This window comes from Podarcis cretensis, assembly GCF_951804945.1.
Source record: "Podarcis cretensis genome assembly, chromosome: 15".
Classification (NCBI taxonomy): domain Eukaryota; kingdom Metazoa; phylum Chordata; class Lepidosauria; order Squamata; family Lacertidae; genus Podarcis; species Podarcis cretensis.
The window spans coordinates 8,409,844-8,437,384 of NC_137185.1; the positions used below are offsets into that span (position 1 = coordinate 8,409,844).

At 43.9% G+C, this 27,541-nt stretch overlaps 3 protein-coding genes and 1 long non-coding RNA gene across 9 annotated transcripts in view; 3 read left to right on the top strand and 1 right to left on the bottom strand.

Annotated features, from left to right (window-relative positions):
- The window catches only part of NF1 (neurofibromin 1), a 162,184-nt gene that overhangs the window by 56,007 nt on the left and 78,636 nt on the right, over positions 1–27,541 (bottom strand). The gene's annotated exons all lie outside the window — the stretch shown is intronic.
- Positions 1–27,541, top strand: part of EVI2A (ecotropic viral integration site 2A) — a 199,145-nt gene that overhangs the window by 7,179 nt on the left and 164,425 nt on the right. The gene's annotated exons all lie outside the window — the stretch shown is intronic.
- On the top strand, positions 14,806–18,093 carry OMG (oligodendrocyte myelin glycoprotein). Of its 2 annotated transcripts, none has more exons than XM_079956082.1 (2): positions 14,806–15,397; positions 16,273–18,093. In XM_079956082.1, the coding sequence occupies exon 2, from the start codon at positions 16,279–16,281 to the stop codon at positions 17,605–17,607; it is 1,329 nt and encodes a 442-aa protein (XP_079812208.1). In that variant the 5' UTR covers positions 14,806–15,397; positions 16,273–16,278; the 3' UTR covers positions 17,608–18,093. The 2 variants fall into 2 exon arrangements, with proteins under 2 accessions (XP_079812208.1, XP_079812209.1); XM_079956083.1 differs by lacking the exon at positions 14,806–15,397 and adding an exon at positions 16,029–16,143.
- LOC307204562 lies at positions 22,381–27,449 on the top strand. Its single transcript, XR_013833741.1, has 2 exons — positions 22,381–22,748; positions 24,173–27,449. It is a non-coding gene; the product is annotated as an uncharacterized lncRNA (long non-coding RNA).

Genomic DNA, 27,541 nt, shown 5'->3' on the forward strand with positions numbered 1-27,541 from the left:
TTCAGAGAAACTTTTCAGTCCAAAAAGGGACTCCCAGAACAGCTTAAAAGACAAAGACAAAGAAACCACCAGCAAGCAATAAAACCAACTGGCCGATTCAGAACAGAAAGCAGCAGAGCAGTCAACACACCGAGATAAAATCAAGGATAAATCTGAGTCAAAAGGCAGAGGGGAACTTTATTTAGAACAATATTTGGAGGCAGGAGGTCCACAGGTCACACACACAAGCATGCATTCCGCCCTGCCAGCATTCGTGCACTAGAGGAAACCCACCCAAACACACATTGCCTCACTCCCATCTGCTTCTTCCTGTCCCACCCCTTAAATATTGTGCAGTCTATGAAGTAGTCCTTCCAGCTGACGGCGTTCTCAACTTTGAAGATTTTCCTCAGCTTGGTCACTTGTTCCCTATAATAAGAAGTGTGCAGCTGCTATTCCCTAGCTGAAAGCTGTATTTTGAAAGAAGAAAGCATGGGAGGTTCAGCAATAACTGGCTCTGTTCGGTGACTCACTCCCACACAAGCAGATTTGGAGGCTGTGTCCTTTTAACCCCCTCAGCCCCCAATGCAAAGACATCCCCATTCATCACACATGATGAACACTGCTTGAGGCAAGAGGAGGCCCTTAAGATCAAAAGCTATGCTAGGGGGTGGGGAGGTGAAATGCAAAGTCCTGCCCCAATCTCCATGTTCCGTGAAATTTTCAAAAAAGAAGAATTTAACTCAAGGATGTGGGGGGTGAGCTCCTATGCTGGGCAGGGGAAGACATATGGATAACGACACCATAGAAAAACCTCATAATCTGTCTGGGACTTTCTGCTGCTGCATACTTAGCCTAGTGATTAATCCATCTCCTGAATGTGCTTGGCACAGCATGAGACTTTCTGAACTGCCGTGCAGTTGAGCCAAGTCATTTTTAGTCAAGACTTACAGCAGGTGGTTCCATGTTAGGCATGTCTCTCCCTCCACCCATCCACCCCCAGGAAATAAAATTACTCAATGGGATTTTAAAAATGATCATACTGCAAAGTGGCTCAGCTTATTCCCCAATGAGCAGATGATGTGATCTCTTCCTCTCCCCACCCAAGATACGTATGATTTTGGTTTGGGAAATAAATATCTATATATTAGGATCAAACTTCCAAAGCTGTTAGTGAACATAGGCTTGAAGCCCTAGCCAACATCATACAGCTGATGTGCAGGAAATATAAATTTATCAAGCCCACTTACCCCAAACCCAACACAAGCTAAGGGAATTGGCTGCAGCTCAGCAGTAAAGTACACCATTTGCACGCATAAGACCGCAGACTGAATTCCAGCATCTCCAAGTAAGGCTGGGAAAGACCCCTACCCAGAACCATTGAGAACTACTACCAGATAATACTTGGTTAAATGGACCAAGGGCCAGATTCAGTATAAGTCAACTTCTTACGTGGGAAGGGTAGAAAGTGAGCAAGCATATTGACTGTTAATGCCAGCTCCTATCCAGGGACTGCTAAGTAAAAGCTGAGGGAAGCTGGGGGGCAAAGCTGGGGTTAATATTGTGGGGAGGGAGAACACAACACCATCCACAACCCAATGCACATCCCGAAACCCAGGTGAGGAGAAAAGGAGGAAGTTAAGAAGGCAGGTAGGACCTGAGCTGAGCTAAGATGCTTGTAGCAAGAGTGGCTGGGAGAACCCAGCCACACGGGCAGAATGTAAATAATTGAAGTAAAGTAAATTAAAGTACCGTATATACTTGAATATAAGCCGACTTTTTCAGCACATTTTTTAATGCTGAGAAAGCCCCCCTTGGCTTATACTCGAGTAAGGCGGGCGGCGGCGGCGGCGGAACGAGCGGCCCAAAAGGAGCCCTTTCTCACTGCTGGTCCCGCCGCCTGTCTCTTTCAAGGGCAGGCACAGGAGCCGTGGTTGGGAGAGGCAGGTTTGTGGTGTGGTGAACCGGCTTATACTCAATAAGTTTTCCCATGCCTCAGCTTTAATTCGGGTCGGCTTATACTCAAGTATACAGTGATACCTCGGGTTAAGTACTTAATTCGTTCCAGAGGTCCGTTCATAGCCTGAAACTGTTCTTAACCTGAAGCACCACTTTAGCTAATGGGGCCTCCTGCTGCGGCCGTGCCGCTGGAGCACTATTTCTGTTCTCATCCTGAAGCAAAGTTCTTAACCCGAGGTACTATTTCTGGGTTAGCGGAGTCTGTAACCTGAAGCGTATGTAACCTGAAGTGTATGTAACCTGAGGTACCACTGTATACGGTAAACAAAGTCCAGCCTGCCTAAATAAAATAAGACCATCTACAAAGAGAAGAGACTCATTGACCTAGCACCTACTAACTGATATATACTTAACCAAAGCATGACCATATCCACTTAGAGAGTTTTATGATCAGCAACCTTATTTTCAATAGGCAGTTTAATGGATGCTTCTGGAACGATCCCTGGCCCCTGTGCACATGCATGTGCATGTATACTCAGAAACACATATAGTAATAGGTGTCAATGTGGACAACAGGACTACAGAGGCTTGCCAAAAATGAAATGCCACCTTCCATGTCAAGAACCACAAGAACATGCTTAGATCTGCAGTCCAAAGTGCAAGAATGCACAGGTGCAATGAAACATTATGGGCTGGAGAAATTTGCATTCCTAACTGAGTCATTTTGAACCTCAGCAACTTCCCCGTGCAGGGCTACTCAAGCTGAGAGTTTGGGCAGGGAGAACAGAAGACTTCTCCTCCATGTACCCAGCTACTCAAACCCGAGTGAGAACATCCAAACAGAAGTTTCTGAAAACGCCAAGAAGCCTGGCAACCGCTCCTTCAACAAGGAGCCAAGCAAGCAGAGAAGAAAATTCCCCTTGGAAGCAAAAACAGCAGCTTAGCTAAGCAAAGAGGAGGAGGAAGAACTCCGAGCTACACAACACCCACTTGCAACCACAAAGGAACACAGCGCTTCCTGTTCACAGTTGCCTCAGTTGCCAACAGTCACTACGGAACTTGCTCATATGGAAACGCATCCGGGCAAGTGCTCGGTGTGGACCTTCAGCTTGCTTCTTAATGCTGTTTAGCAGCTGAGAATGGGGAACGAAAAGCAAGCCCTGCACAGGCACCTGGCTCTCTGATAGGCTTAGCAAACTGAGCTATGTATTGTACTGGGCTCTGGAGGGCCACAAGATGTGGAGACAGGCAATCTGAACATGCATTGACCGGCTCAGAAACTCCCACAACTACATCACACTAGGTTCGCATCTTGATTTTGAAATAAGGGTGAAGGCCCTGGTTCAGTAGGAACTTGAATATCATAAGCCAAGGTTAAATCAATGCTTTGTATCACTGGGGCAAAGACTGAGGTACAGGAGAGTCACATGGAGGATGGAAGGGTTTGCGGAGGAAGAACACACTCTTACAGCCTGCTCCTAATTTTTTAAACATGTTTAAAAGAAATAGATGTGTTACATCTATGCTGGACCAGCAAGTGACCATATACCGTATTTAAAATACACAAGTTCCTCAAAGAATCCCAAGAACTCTAGTTCATTAAGGGTGCTGAGAATTGTAGCTGTTGAGTATTCTACAGTTCTCAGTATTCTTTTTGCAGGGGGGGGGGCGAATGTACTTTGAATGTATGTAAGCACCCTCTGAGCAATTATTTCCTTGGCCTTTCAAGAAAAAGAAACAGAAGCACCTATATTTGTATCAATGTAAATGTCACATAATTTAACAACATTTGATTGGCTGTGTTTTCTCTTCACAGGCACAAAAACTCTCTAATTTCCATCTGCTACCATTAAAATTTGGTTAGACACTGAAAAATACTTCTATAGAGAAAGCTGCCCAGAGTACAGCCTTTGCAGAGAAAAATGTCCACACACTTAATCACTTCTCAGTTCTTGGGGCTTCCTGCAAAAAGTGTTGATAAACTTCCTCTTTAAATGAAAATAGGATCATTTTGCAACGTGTAAACCACCAGCCATTTAGAAACACTTTGTTGTGTTGTGCTTCCTTTTCTCTGCTCTTGAACCATTAAAATGTGAACTTAAAAACGAGAACCTGGTTAGAACAAGAAACGATATCGAACAGGTAAGACACAATTATACTTCTTTGGATAAAAAACATCTCTAGAACAGTAAAACTGGAATTGAATATCTTAGGAATGTGTGCTTTACTTTTTGGAATGTTCTTTTTTTAAAAAAAAAAAGTTTTGCATTCCCTATCACATGCAAGGCTAATGTTATATTAAGTGAGGATTTTTTCTTCCAAAAGAGATATATACATTATGCAAAAAAGAAAAAAAGCACCAGTGACCTGAACTGTCCCCCAAAGAGTGATTGCCACTGGAACGCCAATCAGATCTGGGTACCAACTCAACTTGGGGGTTGGGGGGGTGAGAACAGACCTCTCTTTGAAATGAACAAATATAAAGAGAAAATTGGAACATTAAGGTGGTCGTGCCTCAAGTTTTTATTGTCTGAGGGAAGCCTTATAGGTTCTGAAAATACTCCCTTCATTTTATTCTTTATTTTTACTCACTACTGGGATTATAACAACAAATGCATGAATTCTTTTTTTCTTGCTTGCAACTTTGTTATCTTTAGTAAAATCTCTGGATGTAATTTCTGCAAGCAACAGTCATATCACAACAAAAAATCCACATACTTTTGGGGCATCTTAAGTACCAACAAATTTATGTAAGTAAACACAAAGGTGGAAAAAAGGAGTATCTATGTGTTTCTCTGTAAATATATGTGTGTGTATATTGGAGTTAAAGGGCAATTGGCTGCAACAATTGAATTTGAGCTGCAATGAAAGGAAGTTAAGTTCAGTGACCTTCATCACAGGAGTAATTCATGATAGCATAAAAAAGTAAAAAGGCTCATGGCACAACACTGTTTACTTTGAAGTAAGCCCTACTTAGTTCAGTGAGGCTTACTCACACGTTTGTATAGGATTTCACAACAGAATGTGTAGTTCAGAGCTGCTAATGTAAGCTATTGACATATATAGATAATTTGAACTGTTGCAAAAGAGTGTTCCACTTTCAAGATTCCATGCTACCGCTCATTCTTAAGATTTCCCCAAAAGAGGGGGGCGGGGGGCGGGGTTTACATTTGCAGGATTCAATCTGGAGCAAGAAAAACAAAACCCTGTATTGTTAAGATTTCTAGTTCCATCCCTTCAGGTTTGCATTTTTAAAATGTTATCCTTTAAAATGGATGCACAGACCTTGAAAACATTTTACTGAGGACAGCTGCTATTAAGATTGCCTTCAGAAGGCCTGCCCCAAGGCCAGAGTTCCCACTCATAGGGTTCCTCAGCACCCCAGCAGGACCCACTGCTGGTGCCTTCCTTGCACCCCCTGCCCTTAAAAATAATTCTGACCTGGTGCTCTAAGCATTCTCAGCAGCTGCATCGCACTGTCATTTTAATTTTTCACAATGCAGCTTCCCTCCAGGAGCACTGTGGGAAATTTAAATGGTAGCTCGACCCAGTCACCCAGAGCCACTTGCCATGCTACTGCTGCTCACCACCTACCGATGGATGAGGGGGGCTTGCCAGAGGGCATTTTGCCCTGGGCCCCCTCAAACCTGGAGCCCTTCCTGCAGGGGCCTTCATTAAACCAAGTGCCACAAAACTTGGTTGTTTTTGCTCTGGGCTAGTCTCCTTTCAGTCAGGCCCAGTTAGGGGAAGGGGAATTCTTTCATTTCTTTGTATCGGCTGTGAAGGGATTAATCATCCCCCATTTAAAGATGCAGGCTACCTACTCTGTTTCTGTGGGAGTTACTGCTCCAGGCCTGCCTCTTTCCAGTGAGTAACTCACACTCCAAACAGGGATACAAATACATACAGGAATGGGAAGTGCTCTTCAGACGTTAGGAATGAACAGAACCACAAATTTCTGGTCTGAATCGATTTTGGATGTGTTCACGCATAAGTTCGTTCTCTTCCATTTCTTTCTATGTTTTAGTGGTTTTTATTTTTATATGTAAGTCGCCTTGAGTCCCATCAGGGAAAATGGTTAGGTATAAGTAAGTAAGTAAGTAAGTAAGTAAGTAAGTAAGTAAGTTCTGCATTAACCTGCAATGAAAAAAAAATCTACCCCAAAATTTGCATTTAAATAAGTACTTTTGAACATGTTTTCTCACAAAATACATGTTTCTAAAGTATTTCCCACCAAAATATGCATTTTTAATCTGCATGTTTTAATCTGCATGCTAGTCACATTGGAATGTACAAAGATCAGATTCTTCAAATGTACCTAACTCTGAGGCCACTTAATTCTCACACTCTCGCACTTCCCAGTAAGGGAAGTCAAGCCCATGTGAAAGTTTTAACTTTTGTTTCTCTAGGAATCCTGGCCATCATAGCACGAGTCAGTACACTTGCGTTACAAACAACACTACTTATTTAAAAAATCAAAGATACTCAGTTGTATCTAATGCCACACAGAACAGACCCGCTGAAAACAATGGATATGACTTCCTTGGGTTCATTAACTCCAATGGGTCTATTTTGAGTACAACAAAGTTGGATACAACCCTCTAGGTCAGGCACCCCCAAACTCGGCCCTCCAGATGTATTGGAACTACAATTCCCATCATTCCTGACCACTGGTCCTGTTAGCTAGGGATAATGGGAGTTGTAGTCCCCAAACATCTGGAGGGCCGAGTTTGGGGGTGCCTGCTCTAGGTTCTGATAATTTACTGCCTTTTATTCCCTTTGTGCCACAGAAGCGTTTATCAGCACTGACGCAACTATGGACTCCAGAGCCATTGTGCTTGTTTTCTTCTACGGGCAGCTGTGGTGGAACGTATCAACTACACTTCCGATCACTACCACTGCAGTAGTTGGCACTGGTGGGAAAAACCCCATACACTCATACGAAACAAGTGAACCTGGAGACCCTGCGAAATTCAACCAGCAAACATCCACCACACAGCCCCAGGTTCCTGCAGCAGAAGATCCCAAATCTCACGATGGTGGACACTTCATAGCAGCGGTAGTAATTGGGGTCATCCTGACTGTCATGATTGTAATAATTGTTGGCATCTTCCTATGGAGGCGATGGAGAAGCTCCGCTACACCTGTCCCGCACTGGGCAGGCCGTTCCCCATTTGCAGATGGAGAAGTACCAGATACGACTGCGGATAAAGAACCTATTCAAGACACGAGGCGGACTTCAGTTCTCTCCTTCTTGCCTTGGAAATTCAACAAGGATACACAGCTATTGGAAAATGTGCAGGGACAGTTGTCTGAATCAAGCCAAGGCCCAGATGTTCCCCCTATATGTGGTGCTGAAGAGAGTGGCATGCAGTCAAGCTCCACAGCAACAGCTTCTTCTGCAAGCATGCAAACTGCCATTTCTGAAGAACCATGCAGCTTGATAGATGTTCCACTCCAGTCTGATAGTCCAGAGCCACTTGATTTGCCTCCACCGCCAAACTGGCTTGATGGAGCTAATGAGGATCTCTGTCCAAAGCAGACAGAGTCCCTCTCACTTGAACCAATTGCAGAGATCCAGGGTTCTGGATCCCTAGTTCTCTCCCATCAAATTCCAGGCGAAGAACTGCTACTACCACCTCCTCCAGAAGACTTGTTATCTAACTGATTTAAAGGAGGAAAATGTTTAGGGAAACAAACCAATCAAAGAAAAAGGCCAAAAACCTATCAAATGCTGTTAGTCTTTTTCACATAAGAACCCAAGAGCAACGGTCTGGCTGCTTCTAGGGTGTCAATGTTCCCCACTGTGATCAACCAGAAGCTTCCAGAAAGATAACTAGCTGTGCATGCAGGAAACAACTGGCCTTCAGAGGTACACAACCTTTGCAAATGGGATGCAATGATAAAACATTTCCTCCATGAGTTTCTGCTCCTTTTTATTCGCCCTCATTTGGGCAGCAGTTGATCGCATCAGAGTACCTTTCCATTTGTTTGTACCCTTTACGAACCCATGGCATCCTTTTTATCTGCGGTTCTACTACATTGGTCTTACATAATCTCCAAGTGTCCGGAAGAGATTTGAACCTTCTGGCACTTCCTTTGCAGCTTCCTTTTAAGCAATGCCTTCTCTTTTAAGAAGCCGTCTTTTTGACTCTGAAAATGTGACCTTGCTGGACTTCCTGGGAACCACTTGCATTTATGTTGACTTTTACAGCACTATGGTCACTGTTTCCAAGTCGATCAACAACATCTGCATCTTGCCTTGGTTCCTGGGCACCACTAAGTATTAAGCCTCCTTTCCAACAGGCTCTATTATAACTTGTTAAATAATAGCATTTTTCCCCCGTCTACAAATTTTGCCTTTTTTAAATCTAAAAGCAAGCCACCCCCCACCCCACCCCAATTTTTGTTTGCTAATATTATGAGCGCAAAGCAAATTTTATCAGAACTCATGATTGCAGGTTTAGATATATCATATGCAACAGAAGCACTTTCGCACCCACGTCACTGCAGTACTATATAGAAGTAACCACAACATGGCTATATAAAATGAAACGCGGGAACCCATTGAGCACATATTTAGTGCCAACCAATTTGACGCAAGTGAGGCAGCAGTTTCACCGAGCTCCAGAATCTCAGAGGGTTCAGCAGGTATAGTAAGCCCCAGGGGATTATGGGATGAGTACGCTGGGAAAAGGAGCATAGCTCAGTGGTAGCATCTGCTCCACATGCAGAAGGTCCCATGTTCAATCCCTGTCTGAACTCCTGGAGAGCCACTGTCAGTCATTAGATGAGCAAGTGTCTGACTCAGCATAAGGCAGCACTATGTTGTTGAAGATAGGGTGGGAGACAGAGTTTTGGTGCTGGGGCTCAAAGGGTGGTGGTGAACTCCGCTCTTTTTTTGGCCGAGGAGAAATGTGTCCTGGGAATATAAATCCCAGAACAAGGGGAAGCGGGATAGTGAACTCACCTCTATTCAGCCACCCTCAGCCCCATGACCGGTTTTCCCAGGGACCAAATTCTGCAATATCCAACCGCTTTCACCTCCCCTGGAAGCAAGAACCTCTCCAATAATTCTACAACACAGACATGACTCGGATTTCTTTCACTTGCACATTTGAGCCAGTGGAGTAAACTGCTGCCAGTTTTGATCAAGGGGATCTTATGTACGCAGAAAAGATCCCTAGACGATGCTTTCGTTTCCTTGTTCAAAGTTCTACTGCAAAGTGCATCCATGAGAATTAAAAGCTCTGCTGCAAGCAAGAACACTCGCTTTGGAATCTGGCCGGAGCTGATTGGGTGGACCTTGGGGAAATCAACTCTTGATTCTAATGCTAAACTTTGTGCTCTTCCAACACTTAAAAAAAAAAAAAGTTACTGCAACTTCAGCATCCTGGTCTTTTGTTTCTTTTTTTATACATTGGTTAAGTGGTGAGATGCACCAAGATTTGCTAATCGTTAGCATAAGCGGATGTGACGGTCTACCAGAGCCTTGTCATGAAGTTACAAGTCATGAAATAGTCCATTCTATATTTAGATATTTTTTTCTGCCTCCATTCTAAAGGGCTCATGAAAATGTACAGGTTTCATTCCCGCAGCCTATGAGATAATTAGGCTTTGAGACCTTAACTCCTCCATATCCACACAAAGCTATATTGCCAAGGGTCACACTATTCATTTCACTATACCAACTCAGGCCAGAACTGGGTGTTACTGCCATGGGGAAAAAGCAGCCTAGTTCATCTCCTTCTCTCCTGGGGAAATAGGTAGTTACAAAATGTGTGTCCTGACATCATCAGACTCCAGGTTTCCTTACACCCATTCCATTGGCTGCTGTTTTGAAGGACAGGGAAATTCTCAGTATGCTGATGCTGCATCAAACATCAGTTGTAATAGATGTTATCAAGAAAATAGATGGGTCCCATTTTGCAAGCTGGGGGTGAAGGGTGGATCCTGGGTCTGAAAAGTAGAAGACTATTGGGTTAGGATGTATGGGTGGCAGCCATCAGTCAGTCATACCCAAATTTGTAACATCATGAAAGCAACCACTTCTGGATACATGGATTGACACTTACAGATAAATTATCTGACCATCTTGGCTGTGAATCCTGGAAGACCTGCTCCCTGCCTTGCAGGTCTTTTCCCACCTGGCCTGGAAAGGCAGGGCCCTGAATGACTCCAGCTGCAAAAGCTGAGGCTGCTGGACAGAATCTTGGGCCAGGGTATGGTTTAGGGAGTTTTGTTGGGGGCGAGGTTGTTGCTGTTTATTTTGGATTACGACTTATGTGGAAATTGATTTGGTTGTGCACTTTTTTGATGTTTTGTTTATTGTTTATGACTACTATTGCTATGTGTGTAGTTCTGCAATTGTTTTTATAAGCTGTAAACCACCATTAGCATGGTTTTAACTTTGGAAAGGTGGCAAACAAATAAAACGATTGACTGATTGATTCTGGTGCATGAATTGGCAAGCTGAAGTATAATGGGAAAGTGAGCATGTTCCCACACCGATCAAACCTGGCAGAGTGAATTGAGATCACCTTGGATGTGCTGCAGTACCTCCCACTTAAAATCCATGGCAAATTTCCCATAGGTTTATCTGTGAGTGCAGCCCTTCTCTCCATCTTTTTTAAAACATATATTGCACCATGCCTACCAGGCTTCCAGTGCAATAAAAATATGAAATAACACCAAGCAACCTGCTAAGGACATCTGCTCACCTGTGAACCACTTCAGAAAATATAACATTTCATATCTGCACAAATGAAGCATCATCTCAGCTGGGGCCACTGAAAATATCCACAATGTTCCCTATTAAGGCAGTTGGTAATATTTTTTTTGGAATCTGATGCTAATACCTTTTTAGCTACCTTTTCATGTTCATACTTAATGCACGTGAGCGTATTCGGTTTTACAAGCTCTTAAACAGCCAACTTTCAGCAGGGGTCTTATTTTAAAGGGTGGGAGTTTGTGTCCTTTTTAAAGGACATCATTCCGCCTGGTTCAGCTAGCAAAATCTCCCCCACCCCACCCCACGTGCAGTTTGTATATTCCAGTGTATATCATTTTACCCGTGCAGTGTTAAAGGTACTACTCATTTTACTCTTCTTGGCTGCTGTTGGCTCTGCAGTGCTGAGATCTTGCTGAAATCTATTCTGGCGTATAGAGTCTCAATAAAATAGCTAATCAGCCTCCAGTCGCAATCCCGAATCTGTCCTTAGTTACCTCTGGATAACATGATTGATTGAAAAAGGCATTCCTTGGCAGTAACAGAAGGCAGTATCCTTCCTTCTATTTCTGATGTTCAGGCATGAGTGCCACGACTTATGCCGCCAAGATGGCATCACCCACACACAAGAGAGGGGAGCTAACAGCAGCCTTGGGCGAATTCCAAGGTTTGCAGAAGAAAAAGAAACCTTGCTGAAGGGTAACTCCCCAAACAGTCCGTTGAAAGCTTGAGCACGCTTGGCGACCATGGAATGCTGGCTGATTATGAAGGGAGAGGAATGGGAAACCAACTGGAAGGGGGCATGGAATGGAGTTGGCTAACAGGGGCACTCCACACTGCAGCATTTTGTTGCAGGTGTATTCACACAGGATCTTTCAGTCAATAGTAGGATTACACATCTTGTGTATCAGAAACAGCCTGCAGGCCACTGGTTAAGAAAAAAAAAGTCAGAAAGTTGGTCCATCTAGCTTGGTGCAGTTGGCATGGATTTAGTGGCTCTCCAGGGTTTCCCCCCAGCCCTACCTGGAGATGCTGGGGACTGAAATGGAGAACTTTTGCATGCAAAATGTGTGCTTAGCACTGGTAAAGGAAGCAGCAGTGTGGAAACCCCGTTCTCCCTGGAGCAGTCTGCACCTTGCAGAGCCCACACTTTGTCTGACACGTCTGTCAGCTGAGCCAACCGGCAAAAGGGCAAGAGCAGGCTGGAACCCCTCTGTGCAGCAGGGCTGAGGAATAGTGAAGCCCAGCATCTTTGGGCTGAGTGATGATGCCTTTGGGTGGAGATTGAGGCTTAGTTGCTGTTCCTGATCACATTTGCTTAGAAGGAAAGCCCACTGATGCACCCCGCCGTCTCCTTTTCTTGGCATGAAATTGCAAAACAAGGCTGTTTATGAAACGAAAATAAAAACCCACAAGATCTACCAACAAATTCAATAAAAAACACCAACCGCTACCAGCCTACAAAAATATTGTCCCTGAACTCCAAATGCCTGTCTTAAAAAGCAATCTTCAAACAGGATGCTGGGGCTCTAAGCAGGCAACCCTCAGCTCTGGAGGCACTTTGACGCCATCAGTCAGTATAAACAAAACACTGAGCTAGATGGATCGGATTGTGTATAAAGGCAGCTTCCTAACTACCAGCTATACTGGAATGCAATGCAGGTGACAGAGTCCTAGTCCAAATAGGCTTACATATGGAGCAAGCAAAGGTCACACAGTTGAAACAGTAAAAGTAATTAGCAGTAGATTGTTAGGGGTGTTGGGGAAACAAGTCACCTAGTTTGCGAGACAGAGCACAAAACAAAATGGCTGTTGGCCAAATGCTCTAGCATTGAAATTGTTGTTGTTGATATTATTTATTATTAAAATTTATACGCCATCTTTCCTCCCCAAACAGCCCAGGGCAGCAAATGCACAGGTGATACAGCAATCAAAACCTCTGGACACAATTCCAATACACATGCAGTCAGGAAAAGATCTTAACTTAAAAGGTTTGATGAAAGAGGAAGGTCTTCAGCAGGTGTCAAAAAGGCAACATTGATGCCCTCCATCTAATATTCAAGGGGAAGGAATTCCAATGGGTAGGTGCCATAGCACTAAAGGCCTGACACATACATTGTGAAGAATGGACTTCTTGATAAGATGGTATCTGCAGGCGACCCTCAGCTGCAGAGCACAGTGATCGATTAGGAATATAGGGGGCGAGACTATATTTTTAAGTATTCTGGTCCCAAGCTATATCAGGCTTTGTAGACCAAAACCAGCACCTTGAAGTTAGCCAGGCAGCTAAACAAGGAAGCAGCACTGAAGAAGTCAAATTCTCATTATAACCTCCATGATCAGAGGCAGACTCCCTCTCACTATCAGTTGCCTTTGAGTATGAATGTGAAACCCAATGGGAGGGCTGTTGTTTTATTTCCTGCGTGTGGGATTCCTGGAAGCTGCTGCGGGGGAAAAGATGGCGGATGAAATGGCCACAAAAGGTCTGACCCACCGGAACTCTTCTTATATTCCTAGTCTAGTCTCCAGATAGAACTGCGGAAAAGACTATTCAACCATTGTAAGGAATAGCGCCAACTCAAAATAGACAAAAATGTGAGGGACTTTGAAAAGACGGATGAAGGACAAGAAGTTACAGAGAGATGTGGTCTTTTCAAAGCTGCTCTTGGAATTAGTTGGTTATAAAAAAAGACATCGTAAGAAAAAGATGTTTCAGAGTTTTATTTTTCAGCACACGCTGTTACCTTTTTATTAGTCATGTGCACCACTAATTCTCAGTGTGGCTATATTATATTGCAGCTGGCAAGTCATTAAAACCAATTGCAGTGCTGAGAATAACGGGCTTTACTTGGTAGTTGCTTAAATCAGACAGGCAATTTTGGCACAGGGTCTCTCTGTTAGTGGTTGGGTCAGTGGGGGTTAATCTGTTAGGTGGGTGAAGATGACATGAAGATGTCAACCCAGTGTGCAGCAGCTGTGAAAACAGCAAATTCCATGCCAGAGCTCGTTAGGAAAGGAACTGAAAATAAAACCACCATTATCATAATGCCATTATACAAATCTATGGCGCGGCCGCATTTGGAGTATCGTGCGGAGTTTTTGCTGCCTCACCTCAAAAATAATGCTGTAGAGTTGGAAAAGGTTCAGAAAAGGGCAGCCCAAATGACCGAGGGGGTGAAGAAGCTCACCTATGAGGAAAGGCTAAAACATCTGGAGCGTTTGGGTTTCGAGAAAAGGTGAGTAAGAGGTGACATTGGTATGTATAAAAAGAGGCATGGAATGGAGGAAGTGGATAGAGAAAAGTTTTTTCCCCTCTCTCTCTCATAACACTGTAACTCCAGGTCACCCAACGAAACTGAACATAGGAAGATTCAGGACAGACAAAATAAAATAATGAACTGGAATTCGCTCCCACACAAAGGAAGTGATGGCCAACTAACTGGTAGGCTTTAAAAGAGGATTAGACAAATACATAGAGGCTATCAATGGCTACTGGTGCTGGAGGAGACTCTTGAGAGTCCCATGGACTGCAAGAAGATCAAACCTATCCATTCTGAAGGAAATCAGCCCTGAGTGCTCACTGGAAGGACAGATCGTGAAGCTGAGGCTCCAATACTTTGGCCACCTTATGAGAAGAGAAGACTCCTTGGAAAAGTCCCTGATGTTGGGTAAGATGGAGGGCACAAGGAGAAGGGGACGACAGAGGACGAGATGGTTGGATAGTGTTCTCGAAGCTACCAGCATGAGTTTGACCAAACTGCGGGAGGCAGTGGAAGACAGAAGTGCCTGGCGTGCTCTGGTCCATGGGGTCACGAAGAGTCAGACACAACTAAATGACTAAACAATGACAACAACATCAATGGCTACTATCTGTGATGGCTATATTTTCCCTCCACTGATGAAGGCAGCCTGCTTCTGAATACCAGTTGGTGGAAACCACAGGAAAGGAGAGTTGTGTTGTGCTTCAGGTCTCATTTGCAGGCTTCCTGCGGAGGCATCTGCTTAGCCTCTGAGAGAACAGGATGCTGGACTCAATGGGCCACTGGCCTGATCCAGCAGGGCTCTCCTTTACGCTCTTAGACAGGGGTCAACAGAAGAAATGCCTCACCCTAAAGCAGGGGGCTGGACTAGGTGATATTTGGCTTTCCCTGAAGTGCTACGAAACCAATTATATTTAATACCACCCTCCCCCGCAGAGAGATATTTCAAGTGCTGCATTTAAGGCACACAGAGAATCCCAGCAAGACAAAAGCTGGTTAAAAGTAAAAGCAGGGAGCAGCCGGGAACAGTCAAACGCTGAAGCAAGCTTATGACTAGCACAAATACCAAAAAACGAGACTGGATGCTATTTGCACAGTTAAAGTATGCATGTCGTATCCTAATGTACTGAGACACATCCCAGGGGGAGGGCGGAGGGAAGGAACATGCGGAGAGAAGTTTGGAAACTTGGGCTTTTGCTTTTTTTTTTTTTAAAAAAAGAAAAGACTGTCCATTTTGTTGAGTATGCAACCCCTTGCAATAAATTTGAGTCAGCACCAAAACGACAGCTCTGCAGTCCTCCGATGGAGCACTGATCAGGTGGTTGCAGAGCCCCTGGAAACGGCAGTACGATGCAGCTGAGGAGGCAAAGCACAACCCACAGACAAACTGTGGCTACCCTGGAGAGTGAGCCGACCTTTGCGTTTCGGTCTTTCAGGGAAACGATGCACTGATACTGCAGCAGGGACTAAGGTAAGTTTGCTTCTTTTGCTCTTTCTTCCTCTCATTTGCTTTTAAGGCCAAATGCTGCCACAATGTACGTGTGTGTGTGTGTGTGTGTGTGTGAAAGAGAGAGAGAGAGAGAGAGAGAGAGAGAAAGAATATATATTACTATATAGTATATAACTCGGCAGCTTCTTAGACCAGCTGTCTACTGCAGTGACAGCTACAGAATCTCATCCCAACATTAAACCCCGATTTGAAAATGGACACCTTGCCAAGCTTGGGGAAAATTAGATTAATATTATGGCAAAGGGGGGGGGGGACACAATTAGCAGTCTGAGTTTAAGCTTGCACGGTTCCGAATGCATGTCTGAATTGAAAATGCCATTTGATCAAATTATCTTATTTACAGCAGATAACAGAACTGATGTATAGCTGCAGGGATTTTAAGACTATTCTGTAGCCAGTGATCCTGTCCCTGCTTTATAAAATAATCCATTGTAAAATAAAGAAGGGAGAAAACCCCATAGATAAACATGAAATTCAAAGGGCTCAAAACAGAAAGCAGACATTGTATAACATTTGGAAGAGACTAGCAGTTTAGGAAGAATGCTACCATTGGGAGCTGGAGGCGGATGGGGGGGGGAGAGAGAAAAAGGAGGGAGATGGAAATAGATGAGCCTCTTTCTGCCAGACAGCAAGACAGTAGGATGAAGAGATCCTTTGTAAATAGCTGTGTTTTTTACACCAACGAGGTCTATGCCACAGCGATGTAGGTATGCGTGGTCTTTTTCTTGAAATGCAACTGGAAAGGAACCAGTGTTTTAAAAAATAAACACCACCTTCTGAATTGTATTCATAGTCTGTGCAATAAACTGGCTATTTTGGCATGTATTTGTTTCCAGGCAACAATGGAGAACCGGGTCTTGAAGGCATCGCCCTGCGTCCTGGCGCTTCTCTTCTTCATACCAGCTGTCCAGGGTATCTGCCCTTTGGCGTGCTTGTGCTCAGGAAATGACAGAAACGTGGACTGCTCCAGCAGAAACCTGACCACGCTGCCACATGGACTTCAGGACAACATTACCTATTTAAACCTGTCTTATAACCACTTTGCTGACCTCAACCACCAGCTCACTCGGTTTGCCAATCTGAGGACCCTGGACATTTCCCACAATTGGCTCCAGAGCCTCCCGGCTTATCTGCCCAGGTCGCTGTGGGAAATATATGCTGCACACAACAACATCAAGGTCCTTCAGAAGCTGGACACAGCTTACCAGTGGAACCTTAAAGTCCTCGACGTGTCTGGGAATATGGTGGAAAGGGCTGTTCTGATTAACAACACCATGATCAGCCTCAAGTCCCTCAACCTCAGTAGCAACAAACTGTGGACGGTGCCCACCAATATTCCTTACAACACCGAGACAGTGGATCTATCCAACAACTTCTTGACACAGATACTCCCCGGCACACTGGCGAGGCTGGCACATCTTTCTGAACTTTACCTGCACAACAACAAGTTTGCTTATATTCCTGATGAGGCTTTTGACCAGCTTGCTCAACTGCAGCTCATCACGCTTTACAACAACCCCTGGTCATGCGAGGATAACAAGCAGGACCTCTCCTATTTGCAGAAATGGATAGGAGAGACGAGGGCTACCGTCGTAGGGTCGCCATGCTCAGATGAGGCCACCACCCCTTGGAAGGCTGCCACGCCATTCTCGACAGCTGCAGAGAGCCACCTCCTTGTTAAAGCCATGAAGGCAGCGGACGCAGCTGGGTCTCCAGTGGCAACGGAGCAAACCGGACAAGTGCACCAACAGTTTAGAATGAAGGATGTTGGCCTGAGCACCACCGCTGGCCAAACCATCGCCTTCACAAGCACGGACAGGCCACTGGTCCTATACCCGGAAGACCTGAGCACAGAGAAACTCAGCTCTTACGAAGCAGCAGCAGCCACGAACGGCATCTACATGCAAGAGACGACCTCTGTGAATTCAAGCACAATGGGCTTGGTAGGACCGTCCACCACTCCCATGACCTTAAGCATCACCAGTGGGATGCCTACAAACTACTCAAAGAGACCACAGAGCACAGCTGTTACTGTAAAGAGAGAGGAGACGACCACAAAAATCAACCCTCGCGCACCCTCCAAGGCAAATATTCCCAAGGGGTGTTTGGCCTTCATCGTAATGCTTACCACAGTGGCCCTGCAGTCTGGCTATGGATTTGTGCTTAAGTGAATGAATTGCTTCATTTATTCCATATTAATAAAATGGTCAAAGGGGGGGAAACGCTCATGTCCCGCAACGATTCAAATGCCAAGAAGAAATGCCCATTTAGATTCTGAAATACGACCGTAAACGAGAAGACTGCACAAAATTATGTCTTGATAACCAAGCTGCTACTTACTTTAACTATGTCTTACTGAAATTAAACAGAGAAAGCCTAATTCTATCAAATATAATCGTTTTTATGAAATGTGCTTATTTTGTATTTACATTTTTAATTTTCTTCACACAAAAATATGAAAAATGTCAGTATTTTATGTATTGATTATGAATAGTTTTGTCATTAAACATCTGGAAAAGAAAAAAAAAACATGAAAGGCCTATATTATATATGTATTGTCTTGCTTGACTTGCCAGAAAGTCTTGTAATATAACAGTGCTGGTCCTTTATAAAAGGTGACATGCAAAAGGGAGGAAATAAAGTCATCTAAAACTTAACTGCTTCTTATTTTGAGGCACATGGCTGGTGCATCCATGCATAGGCATGTGCAAAAGTTAAATTAATGTAATGATATAACAGAATCATTTTAATATCTACAACAGTGTGTGCATCGGAACACTTGGGCTGCAATCTGAGTTGCCTCACCTAAAAAAAGGATATTGTTGAGTTGGAAAATGTTCAGCAAAGGGCAACCACAATTATCAAGGGGATGGAATGATTCTCCTATGACAAAAGGTTGCAGCTTTGGGACTTTTTAGTTTAAGGGGCAAAGCGAGTAAGAAGTGACATAAGTGATTATGGGATGGAGAAAGCGGAGAGAGAGAGAAGTTTTTCTCCCCCTCTCATAAAGCGAGACATTGGGGCCACCCAATGAAGCTGAATGCTAGAAGATTCAGGAAAGATAAAAGAAAATACTTGTCCATGCAGCACATACCGGTAGGTGGAAATCAGTCTCACAGAAGGCAGTAATGGCTACCAACTTGGATGGCTTTAAAAGATAATTAGATTAATATGGAGGAGAAGGCTATTGATAGCTACTAGCCATGATGTCTATGCTCTGCCTCTGCAGCTGGAGGCAGCAATGCTGCTGAATCCTAGCTGCTGGAAACCACAGGAGAGGAGACGGCTCCTGTGCTCGGGTGCTGCTTGTAGGTTTCCCAAAGGCATCTAGCTGGCCACTGTGAGAACAGGATGCTAGACCAGTTAGGCACTTGGCCTTATGCAGCAAGCTCTTATTATTTTTTAAACCCCATCAACCAGGTAATAAGCCCCACTGAACTCAACAGGATCTATTTTTGAGTAGACATGGTTAGGATTGCACTGTTGGCTAGGCTTACCACTCACTGCAGCTGGTTGCCTTAATTCACATTCTCCTCCCAAGCATACAATAAAGTCATTACTTCAATTTGCTGAGTTAAGCCCTGCCTCTGCAGAGGGTACAGATAGGGAGACAGTGGCAAGACCAATAGAGGGGACAGGAAGCTGCATTGCTCAAGGCAGATGAAACAATCAACTGTGGCTAAAACCAAACAAGTGTTCTGCAAACCCCTTTCATATCACAACTTTATGCCATGGTTTGCAGTCAATGCATAACCATGGTTTAAAGTGTCATAACCTAGCACAGCCAAAGTTAAGGAAAACAAACCATGGTTAAGCATTAGTGCATGTATGCAGCCTTAGCATCCAGTTCTCTAGAAACTAACAGGAAGGTTGGTTTAGTTCAGAGATAGCCCTTTTGTATCTTTAGGGGGCAATTCAGATGGGGCACACAATACATCACAACACAAGAGTTCATAGTGAAAAATCTGGCCATTTCTTCAGAACAAAAAAATATGCTCACTGGGTGGCCGTATCTTTTAATCTGGTATGCACTGGTCCCTAATCTCCCACAGGGCTCCAGAGAGGCTGCTCCTCTATCCCCATCTGTTTGACCAGCACTTTTACAAAGAGTTGTTTGTAGATAGAAGACCAACACCTGCAGGTTGTAACTGGATAAGGCAGGGTGGGACAGCATGAGCCCAATCCCGTTACAACTTGCTGCTTGAACACAGGAAGCTGCCTTCTACTGAGCAAGACCACTGGTCCATCTAGCCCAGTAAGGGAATATACTAACTGGCAGTAGGTCTGCGGGGTTTCAAACAGGGAGAGTCTCCTAGCACTGCCCGGAGATGCCATTGGGGATTGAACCTTTGGCCGTCTGTGTGCAAAGAAATTGCCCTGAGCTACAGCCCTTCCATGCACAGGGCTCAAGTCTTGTCTGAGTAACCTTCAGTTTGTATCCAGAAATGACAGAATGTTTGATGAGGATAATGCGATCCTAAGAACCCACAAAGATTGGGGGGGGGGAGGCAGCATCCCCATGCAGCTCAGAGGTAGGACACCTGCTTTGCATGTAAAAGGTCCAAAGTTCAATCCCCACTATCTCTAGCTTTAAAAAGGGATCAAGCAGCAGGGCGTGGGAAAGAGACTGCTCTGTAGCTGCAGCTGCCAGTCAGAGTAGGCTAGGTAGACAAATAATCAGACAAGACAGAAGGCAACTTTCTGCACTGTCCAACATGAAGCTTTCACTAGAAGCGATCAGGAAACTCCATCAAAAAACCAGTTATCTGAACGGATGTACTGACGACAGCCATGCAGAAGCCTGGTTTCCCTGGAAATGAAAGCTATGGGCAAAGTATCTGCTTTGTAGGAACTGGGTGAACACAAAAAGCAGGAATAGGCGGTGGCTGAATGATTAAGCTGACCTAAAGCAGCAGGAGCAGCATATTCTAGTTAGTTGGTTTTTTGGGGGGGAGGAAAGGTTGGGTACTAATCCAAAAGAGAGACCGGTAAATTCATGCCTTTAGTTACCTCAGTAATAAAAGTCAGAGGCTGTCTAGGCTTGGAGGAGTGAACTCTGGAAATAAACCCAGGCCAGTGTCCTTGTGAGAGGCTGCGGAAAACCACGACTCTGTTTGGAATGCAAATATTCCTTCGCGAGATGCTAAGGTAGAGAGGGGCAGAACTGGCAGCGAAAGCCTGACACGTGCCAGATCCTTGCTTTGCAGCTCCCACAACAGGTTACATATTGCAGCAGCCATTTCCATGGTTACCAGAAGCAGAGGATTCAGAAAGGGAGACCAGTTTTACATTATTATTATTTTTTTAAAAAAACCAAACCACAGAGTTGTTTTCCCCCAGCGTGGTTCAAGGAAATCAGAACCGAAAAACAAAGAGAGAACTAGGATTAATATGCTCATCTCATAACTGAAGAAAAGGTGAAGTGGCAGTATCCCAGAGGTGCTAAAAATGGGCCTATTGCTCACCTACACTACTCTGGGGCCAAATGAACCAGTGCATTCAGACAGCTTCCTCATAGCTGGTTTCGAGAGAGATGGGAGGGTGAATTCCCAGACACACAGAAGAGCCAGAACCTGCCTGACCAGGGGCCCTCCATCTCAGCCAAATGTGCGTTGTCCCTTTTAGTTATTGCTTGCATTTCTGCTCTGCATTCTCAGCCTAACAGGGCTCTCAAAGTGAATGTGAGGATGCTGGCAGTGTGGTATAATAATAATAATAATAATAATAATAATAATAATAATAATAATAGGAGATGGGGCAAGTGCTTTGGCCTCTCAGCCCTATTAGGTGTGGAGAAAGTAGAGAGAGAGAAATCTTGCCAATCTATCCATTCAAAGATTGCCAGCAGATCCCTAGCTTCTCCCACCTCTGCCTTCAAACACAGCAGCCTTGCCCTGTGGCAAAGCATCTGAGGTGAAGACTGGTCATGGTGATCTCAGGGAAGCTCAGCTTCCATTGCTAATCTTCTCACTGAGGGTATCTGACAAGCTTATTAGCAAAGGCAGGTTTCTCCAGGATACACCCTGAAAGCCACTTGCTTCCCCTTCTCATCTCACGCACGCCACCTAATTTCTGATTGATGCGATTTCTGATTAAAACAGTGCTGCTCAGTGATCCATCTTTCTACATAAGATGTGCAGGAAACACGGAATGTGCTTATAGCCTTTTGCTGCTTTAGTTTGAGGTCTCCGGGCGGCCAAATGCCTCAGCCATCAAAGCATCGTGCAGCACCCAGATGTAGTTCTTCTTTTGGAGCATTCAGAAGCCTGCAAGCTTAGCTGCCCCAGAAGGTTGTTCACAGCCATACCACTGGGTTTGGAGATTTCATCAGACCCTACCCACAGTAAAAAGGCAGGTGCACAAAATATTCACAGCCTAAGACACAGCTTGCCTTTCTGAATGACAGACCAGCTTATCTTCACATCATCATGCTTGAAACATATGTTGTCGATATTTTTCCACATTTATTATGTTATTTTTGTGATATACATATGAGAAAACTTGGTATACTTATTTGTATAAGATTATTCTTGTTTATAAAACCCAATTATAATAATAAAAGGTATAAGGCAAATGGAGCCGTCAACAGGTTAATGAAATGCCAGTGGGTTATTAGCTTTAAACTGATTTGATTAAATCTGTAAATTTACATTGCTTTTTGCAATATAAAACCACACATTGTTTTTAGATGATGCATCCACCTGCCACTACCTTAGATGTGCTATTTTCCTCCTACATATGAGAGAATGGGGAATGCTGATTTTATTAGCATTTCTACTGAAATGAGTTAAGAGTTTTAAAAAAACTATTCTGATTGACTGGGGCAACTTTCTACAGTTTTACTCAAAAGGTGGTTAGCAGAATAGATTGTTTTTATTGATGCATTTATTTTCTTACATTTATATCCCTCCTTTCTTCCAAGAAGCTCATCAGACAAAGGCCTGCTAAAGTTCAACAAGGTGCCTTCAGACCATACCTATCTAGACAATTGATCAAGAAGACACTGAAGCTCTAGATTTCAAAATATACTGCTGCAAACATTCAAGGTTGAAAATGCTTTCAGCATTTCTATTATGCTTCCTGAATGCTCCATTGAGGTCTATTTTTATTAAAAACAATATTTAGTTTGGATTATGCTTTGCAAACAAGGAAACGAACCTTTTGTTAGCTGCATGGTTACATCATTCTTAAGCTCAACATAAATTGCAGTCCCCAATATTCCTGCCCAGCTGTTTCTAAGACTGAGAGGTGGATAAGCCAAGGAGGTGCATTTGATCTCCCAGGACGAGGATCCGAAGGGGAAAAGAGAGAGGTATGGAACTTGACACTGTGATATAATTGCCTCATTTTGAACATGATAGTACCTGCTCCTTTGATTGATTTATATTTTGTCTGCTTTCCAACTTTCTTCCAAGGGCACAATAATCACAACACTGGTACTGGTGCATTAGATCAGTGGTTCCCAAAGTTTATTCTCCACAGACCACTTGAACATTGTTGAGGGTCCTGGTGGACCACTTAATTTTTTTACTTGTTATCTGCCTGATGTTGCAACTGTAATAATATTTGGGGTGAGATTTTGATTTATTGCACAGTGCCCAGAAATAATGAATGCTTCTGCATCTCCTTTTTTATTTTAACAACTGAGTGAGTCTATAATAAAAGCTGAAATTCTAAAGAATCTAAATTCTAAAGAATCCAAAAAGTCACTGAAGGAACTGGAGGGCCTTCTCAGTAGTGGCGCCCACCATGTGGAACACCCTCCCATCAGATGTCAAGTAGATAAACAGCTATACAGCATTCAGAATAAATCTGAAGGCAGTCCAGTATAGGCAATTTTTTAATGTTTGATGTTTTACTGTGTTTTTATATTTTGTTGAAAGCCAGCCAGAATGGCTGGGGCAACCCAGTCATATGGCTGGGGTATAACAACAAACAAACAAACAACAACAACAATAATAATAATAGGGACTTGTGAGACTCCCTCTTCTAATTATGTAGTTCTTTGGCTCTCATTCTAAGTTGGGGGCCCAGGAAATAAAGCATACAGTGGTGCCTCGCAAGACAAAATTAATCCGTTCCGCGAGTCTCTTCGTCTTGCGGTTTTTTCGTCTTGTGAAGCACGGCTATTAGCAGCTTAGCAGCTATTAGCGGCTTAGCGGCTATTAACGGCTTAGCGGCTTTAAGAAAAAGGAAACAAACTTGCAAGAACTCGCAAGACGTTTCGTCTTGCGAAGCAAGCCCATAGGGAAATTCGTCTTGCGGAACGACTCAAAAAACGGAAAACTCTTTCGTCTTGCGCGTTTTTCGTCTTGCGAGGCATTCGTCTTGCAAGGTACCACTGTACTTAGAGGAAAGCAGGGGCTGGGCTTGGGTCAAAAACTTCAATAAAGTGTACTAAAAGACAGCATCAAAAGCAACAAGATTTGGCCCGCTTAGCTCTCGTTTTTTTCTTATGATGTTGTGTGGCATGCAAAACAATGAATCTCTGCTTTGATATCGCTATATCCAAGGGCCAATTTACATCACTTTTTAAAAAGTCACATAGGATAGACATCTCAGTGGTAAAGGTGCACCACGTGCTTGGCAAAGTCCAAAAACAAGATCTCATGAGCCCTGAAGGTGACTTTGTGAAGGAGGCACAGTTGGATGGCTTAGTTTGAGCAGCCAGCAAGCCATTTACAAAGACAACTGTGAGTTATATATTAATTGTATTGTATTGTTGTTCTCTACCAGAACCCCAGGTGCAAGATGCAGTTCGGTCCACACTCCATCTTTATCCTAATGCTCAGTGGGCTTCACTTCATTAACTGTGAGCCAATGGCAAAAGACTCACCCACTACCTTCCAAAGCACCAACAGCACATCCAGTCCTGGCTCAGCGAACACCCCCTCTACCCCTTCTACTCCTGGCCCAGTCAGCAACATGGCCACATCACCAGCCAACACCACCAGCACGTCCACTAAAGGGCTAACCAGCAATGCCACTATGTCGCCAGCTAACAATGCTATCGCTTCTACTCCTGCCCAAGCCACCAACACAGCCAAAGTCACTCAAGGTCAAACCAACGCCACTTCATCTTCTCCTGGCCAAGCTACCAACGCAGCCAAAGTCACTCAAGGTCAAACCAACACCACCTCATCTTCTTCTGGTCAAGCCACCAACGCAGCCAAAGTCACAAAAGATCAAACCAACGCCACTTCATCTTCTCCTGGCCAAGCCACCAACGCAGCCAAAATCACAAAAGATCAAACCAACACCACCTCATCTTCTCCTGGCCAAGCCACCAATGCAGCCAAAGTCACTCAAGGTCAAACCAACACTACCTCATCTTCTTCTGGTCAAGCCACCAATGCAGCCAAAGTCACAAAAGATCAAACCAACGCCACTTCATCTTCTCCTGGCCAAGCCACCAAGACCACAGCCAGCCAGGACAATGGCACTACAAGCGCTTCTCAAAAGAAAACAACCAATATTGCTGTATTCCCAACTTCTTCCTTTTTGGGATTTGCATTGCTTGCCGTTTCCGTACTCTGCCTGTAAGGAAGTATTTCTCTGTTGTACACTGCCATCCTTGGAGGGAAAAAAGGCTTTCCTCTTTCCACTGTTAACTGGTCTGCGAGTTGGTTCTTTGAGAGGTTTCACCTCCTATTTGAAATATTCTACAAATACCCCAATCTTTCACTGAAAGATCGAGCAAATCCAGCACTGAAGCTAGTGGATTGTGAGACTGAGGTGGGGACAGGGCAGCTTTTATCTAATCATGGCACATATTCATAAACTATGTAAGCTCTGGGGAGGCTGGAATTACAATTTATTTACATTGCTGGATATGTGAACAACAGCTCACTTGCAGCCATGGGTTTTCAATGATCCAGACCACAATTCCTAGCTTTGCTCCCCAAACTGAGGATCATGATCGGTTTTATTCCAAGCAAACCATGATTGTGATGTCAAGGTTTGTTCTTTACTTCAAGTCGTAGTTTTGAGCAATCCCGGTTTTGTCCATTATGCTAGGTCAAGGATTGTAGCTTTTCTCCCACATGCTAAAAGTGGTTGAGATGCTTTTAACTATGATATGCAATCAAGGCCAATGTGAGCAAATAATGAGCTGTGAGTAAATACTCTCTGCTCCTAGCAAAAGAGCTAGTGCCTTCCAAACACTCCCTTCAATCTTCCTTAATTTTGTGATGGAGCAACAGGAGGCAAGAACTAAGCTGGGTTCCCTTCTATCTATCTCATGGTGCATGGGAGACTTGAGGTGTATCATTTGCTGCGTTGATTTGGGGGCCAATGGAAATGGTCCCTAGGCCTCCTTCCCTTGGCACACTTGAAGCCTACTGCACATCTGTGCAATCTGCCTCTCTACATTTTTGCTTTACCCAACTAACCCTATGATCGGATCTAGAAGAGTCACTGCCAAGACAACCTTGTTCTATCTCTAGGCATGCCCAGCCAGCAGTTTCTCGCAACAGTTGCTACAGTGCCCAACCAGAAGGAAGACAGTGAAGCATCCTATGGAAATGGACAGGTAGCTGTTCCCCCAGGATTCCACCAAATTTATTGACAAAAGCCTATCATGAAGACTGTGACATCTCTGCTGGTCTCTGCAAATGGTCTGCAGCCCCTGCATGGACCATCCTGCATGGACCATGTGAGGGAAGGGGGAAGAGAACAAAATGTGTCTCAAAGACCCCACTGCATCAGGAATGTCGAGGCCAGCAATACAGAAACAGTCCTGCATGGATCAAAGGCCTCAAGGAGTTCTCCTTTATTTTACCTTCAGCAAATCAATAACTTCCAAGACCTCAGGTTGGAAATTTAATGTATTTCTACTGCTTCTGTTGTTAGCTTGTTCTGTAGAGGGGTGTTTTGTCTGCTTGCCTTTTTTATAGTTTTATTAATTCTAAAAACACACAGAAACATATTTACACAAAATGCAAACATTAACAAACACAAATTACAATTCCCCAATTCTACCCAATTCATTTCTGATATACAAATCACCACTGTGTTATTTTGAGCATACCATGCAAAGCTTTAAGTTTAAGCATTTCCAACTGATCCCAATATTTTTTAATCAATTTGGGTTTTGATTACACTTCAATAATTTAGCAAATAACATTCTTGCAAGTGTACTTATATTTAAAACAGTCTCTATGAAGAGAACCTGTGGCCCTCCAGTCCCCATCATCCCTAGTCAAGAGCAATGACGGCTGCAGCTCATGGGAGTCTGACTATCTGGAGGGCCACAGAATCCCTCTCCTTGTTTTATAATGCTGTGTTTTATTAATCTGAATTAGGGGAGATTGGGGTGGCTGGGTATGATGTCACAGCAACTAATTCAAATCGCACCAGATATTAGAGGACATGTCAAACACTATTCAGGATCATAACAGTGGTGGACTAGAAAGTTAAAAAGAAGATTAACTCCAGAGAAAGGTGGAGCGAAGATCCAGACCTCCTTTTTGAATTAGGAGCATTTATGTTATTTATTTATTAGCAATTAGATCAATGTGTTCTACTGGGTAATCAAGAGGGGATGAAGCCATCTGTAAGACAGATATAAAAGCAACCTGCCTAACGAAACGCTCCATTCAATGAAAGGGAAACAGCTGGTGGATCAGTCCCAAATGAATTACATGAAAAGTCAACAGGGATGGCATTTCTCACTGTTGATCCCTGGAGAAAAGAGAGCAGACAAGCTGGGCATTGAGCATAGGGGACGTTCATGGGGAAAGAGTGGGTGATGCGCAGAATTTAACATATGGTTGTTTTGGTGCCACTGTGAAATGGAGGCTGTGCCACTCCTTTTTACAAGCAGCAGCTCAAGTTGCACCTGGCAGGTGTGGCAATTGATAGCGGTGAGATCTATAGGCAAGAGATGGATAGGAGAATTTCTATGCTATAGCACTGCCTATAATGCCTTTCTACATGTTTGTTTTAACTGGCAGAAACAACAAATATGCCGTGTCGGACTGTATTTGCTTGCATTAAACATGGCCAAAGCGGATTTATTTTCTTCTGTCATTGATTTAAGCTTCCACATCCATGTAACCACAAGACAAACCACCTTTTGGGCTACGCTTCACAACTGATGATGTA

Excerpts from the sequence above, each read along its gene's own strand:
- OMG (XM_079956082.1), top strand. The coding sequence starts at position 16,279 with ATGGAGAACCGGGTCTTGAAGGCATCGCCCTGCGTCCTGGCGCTTCTC.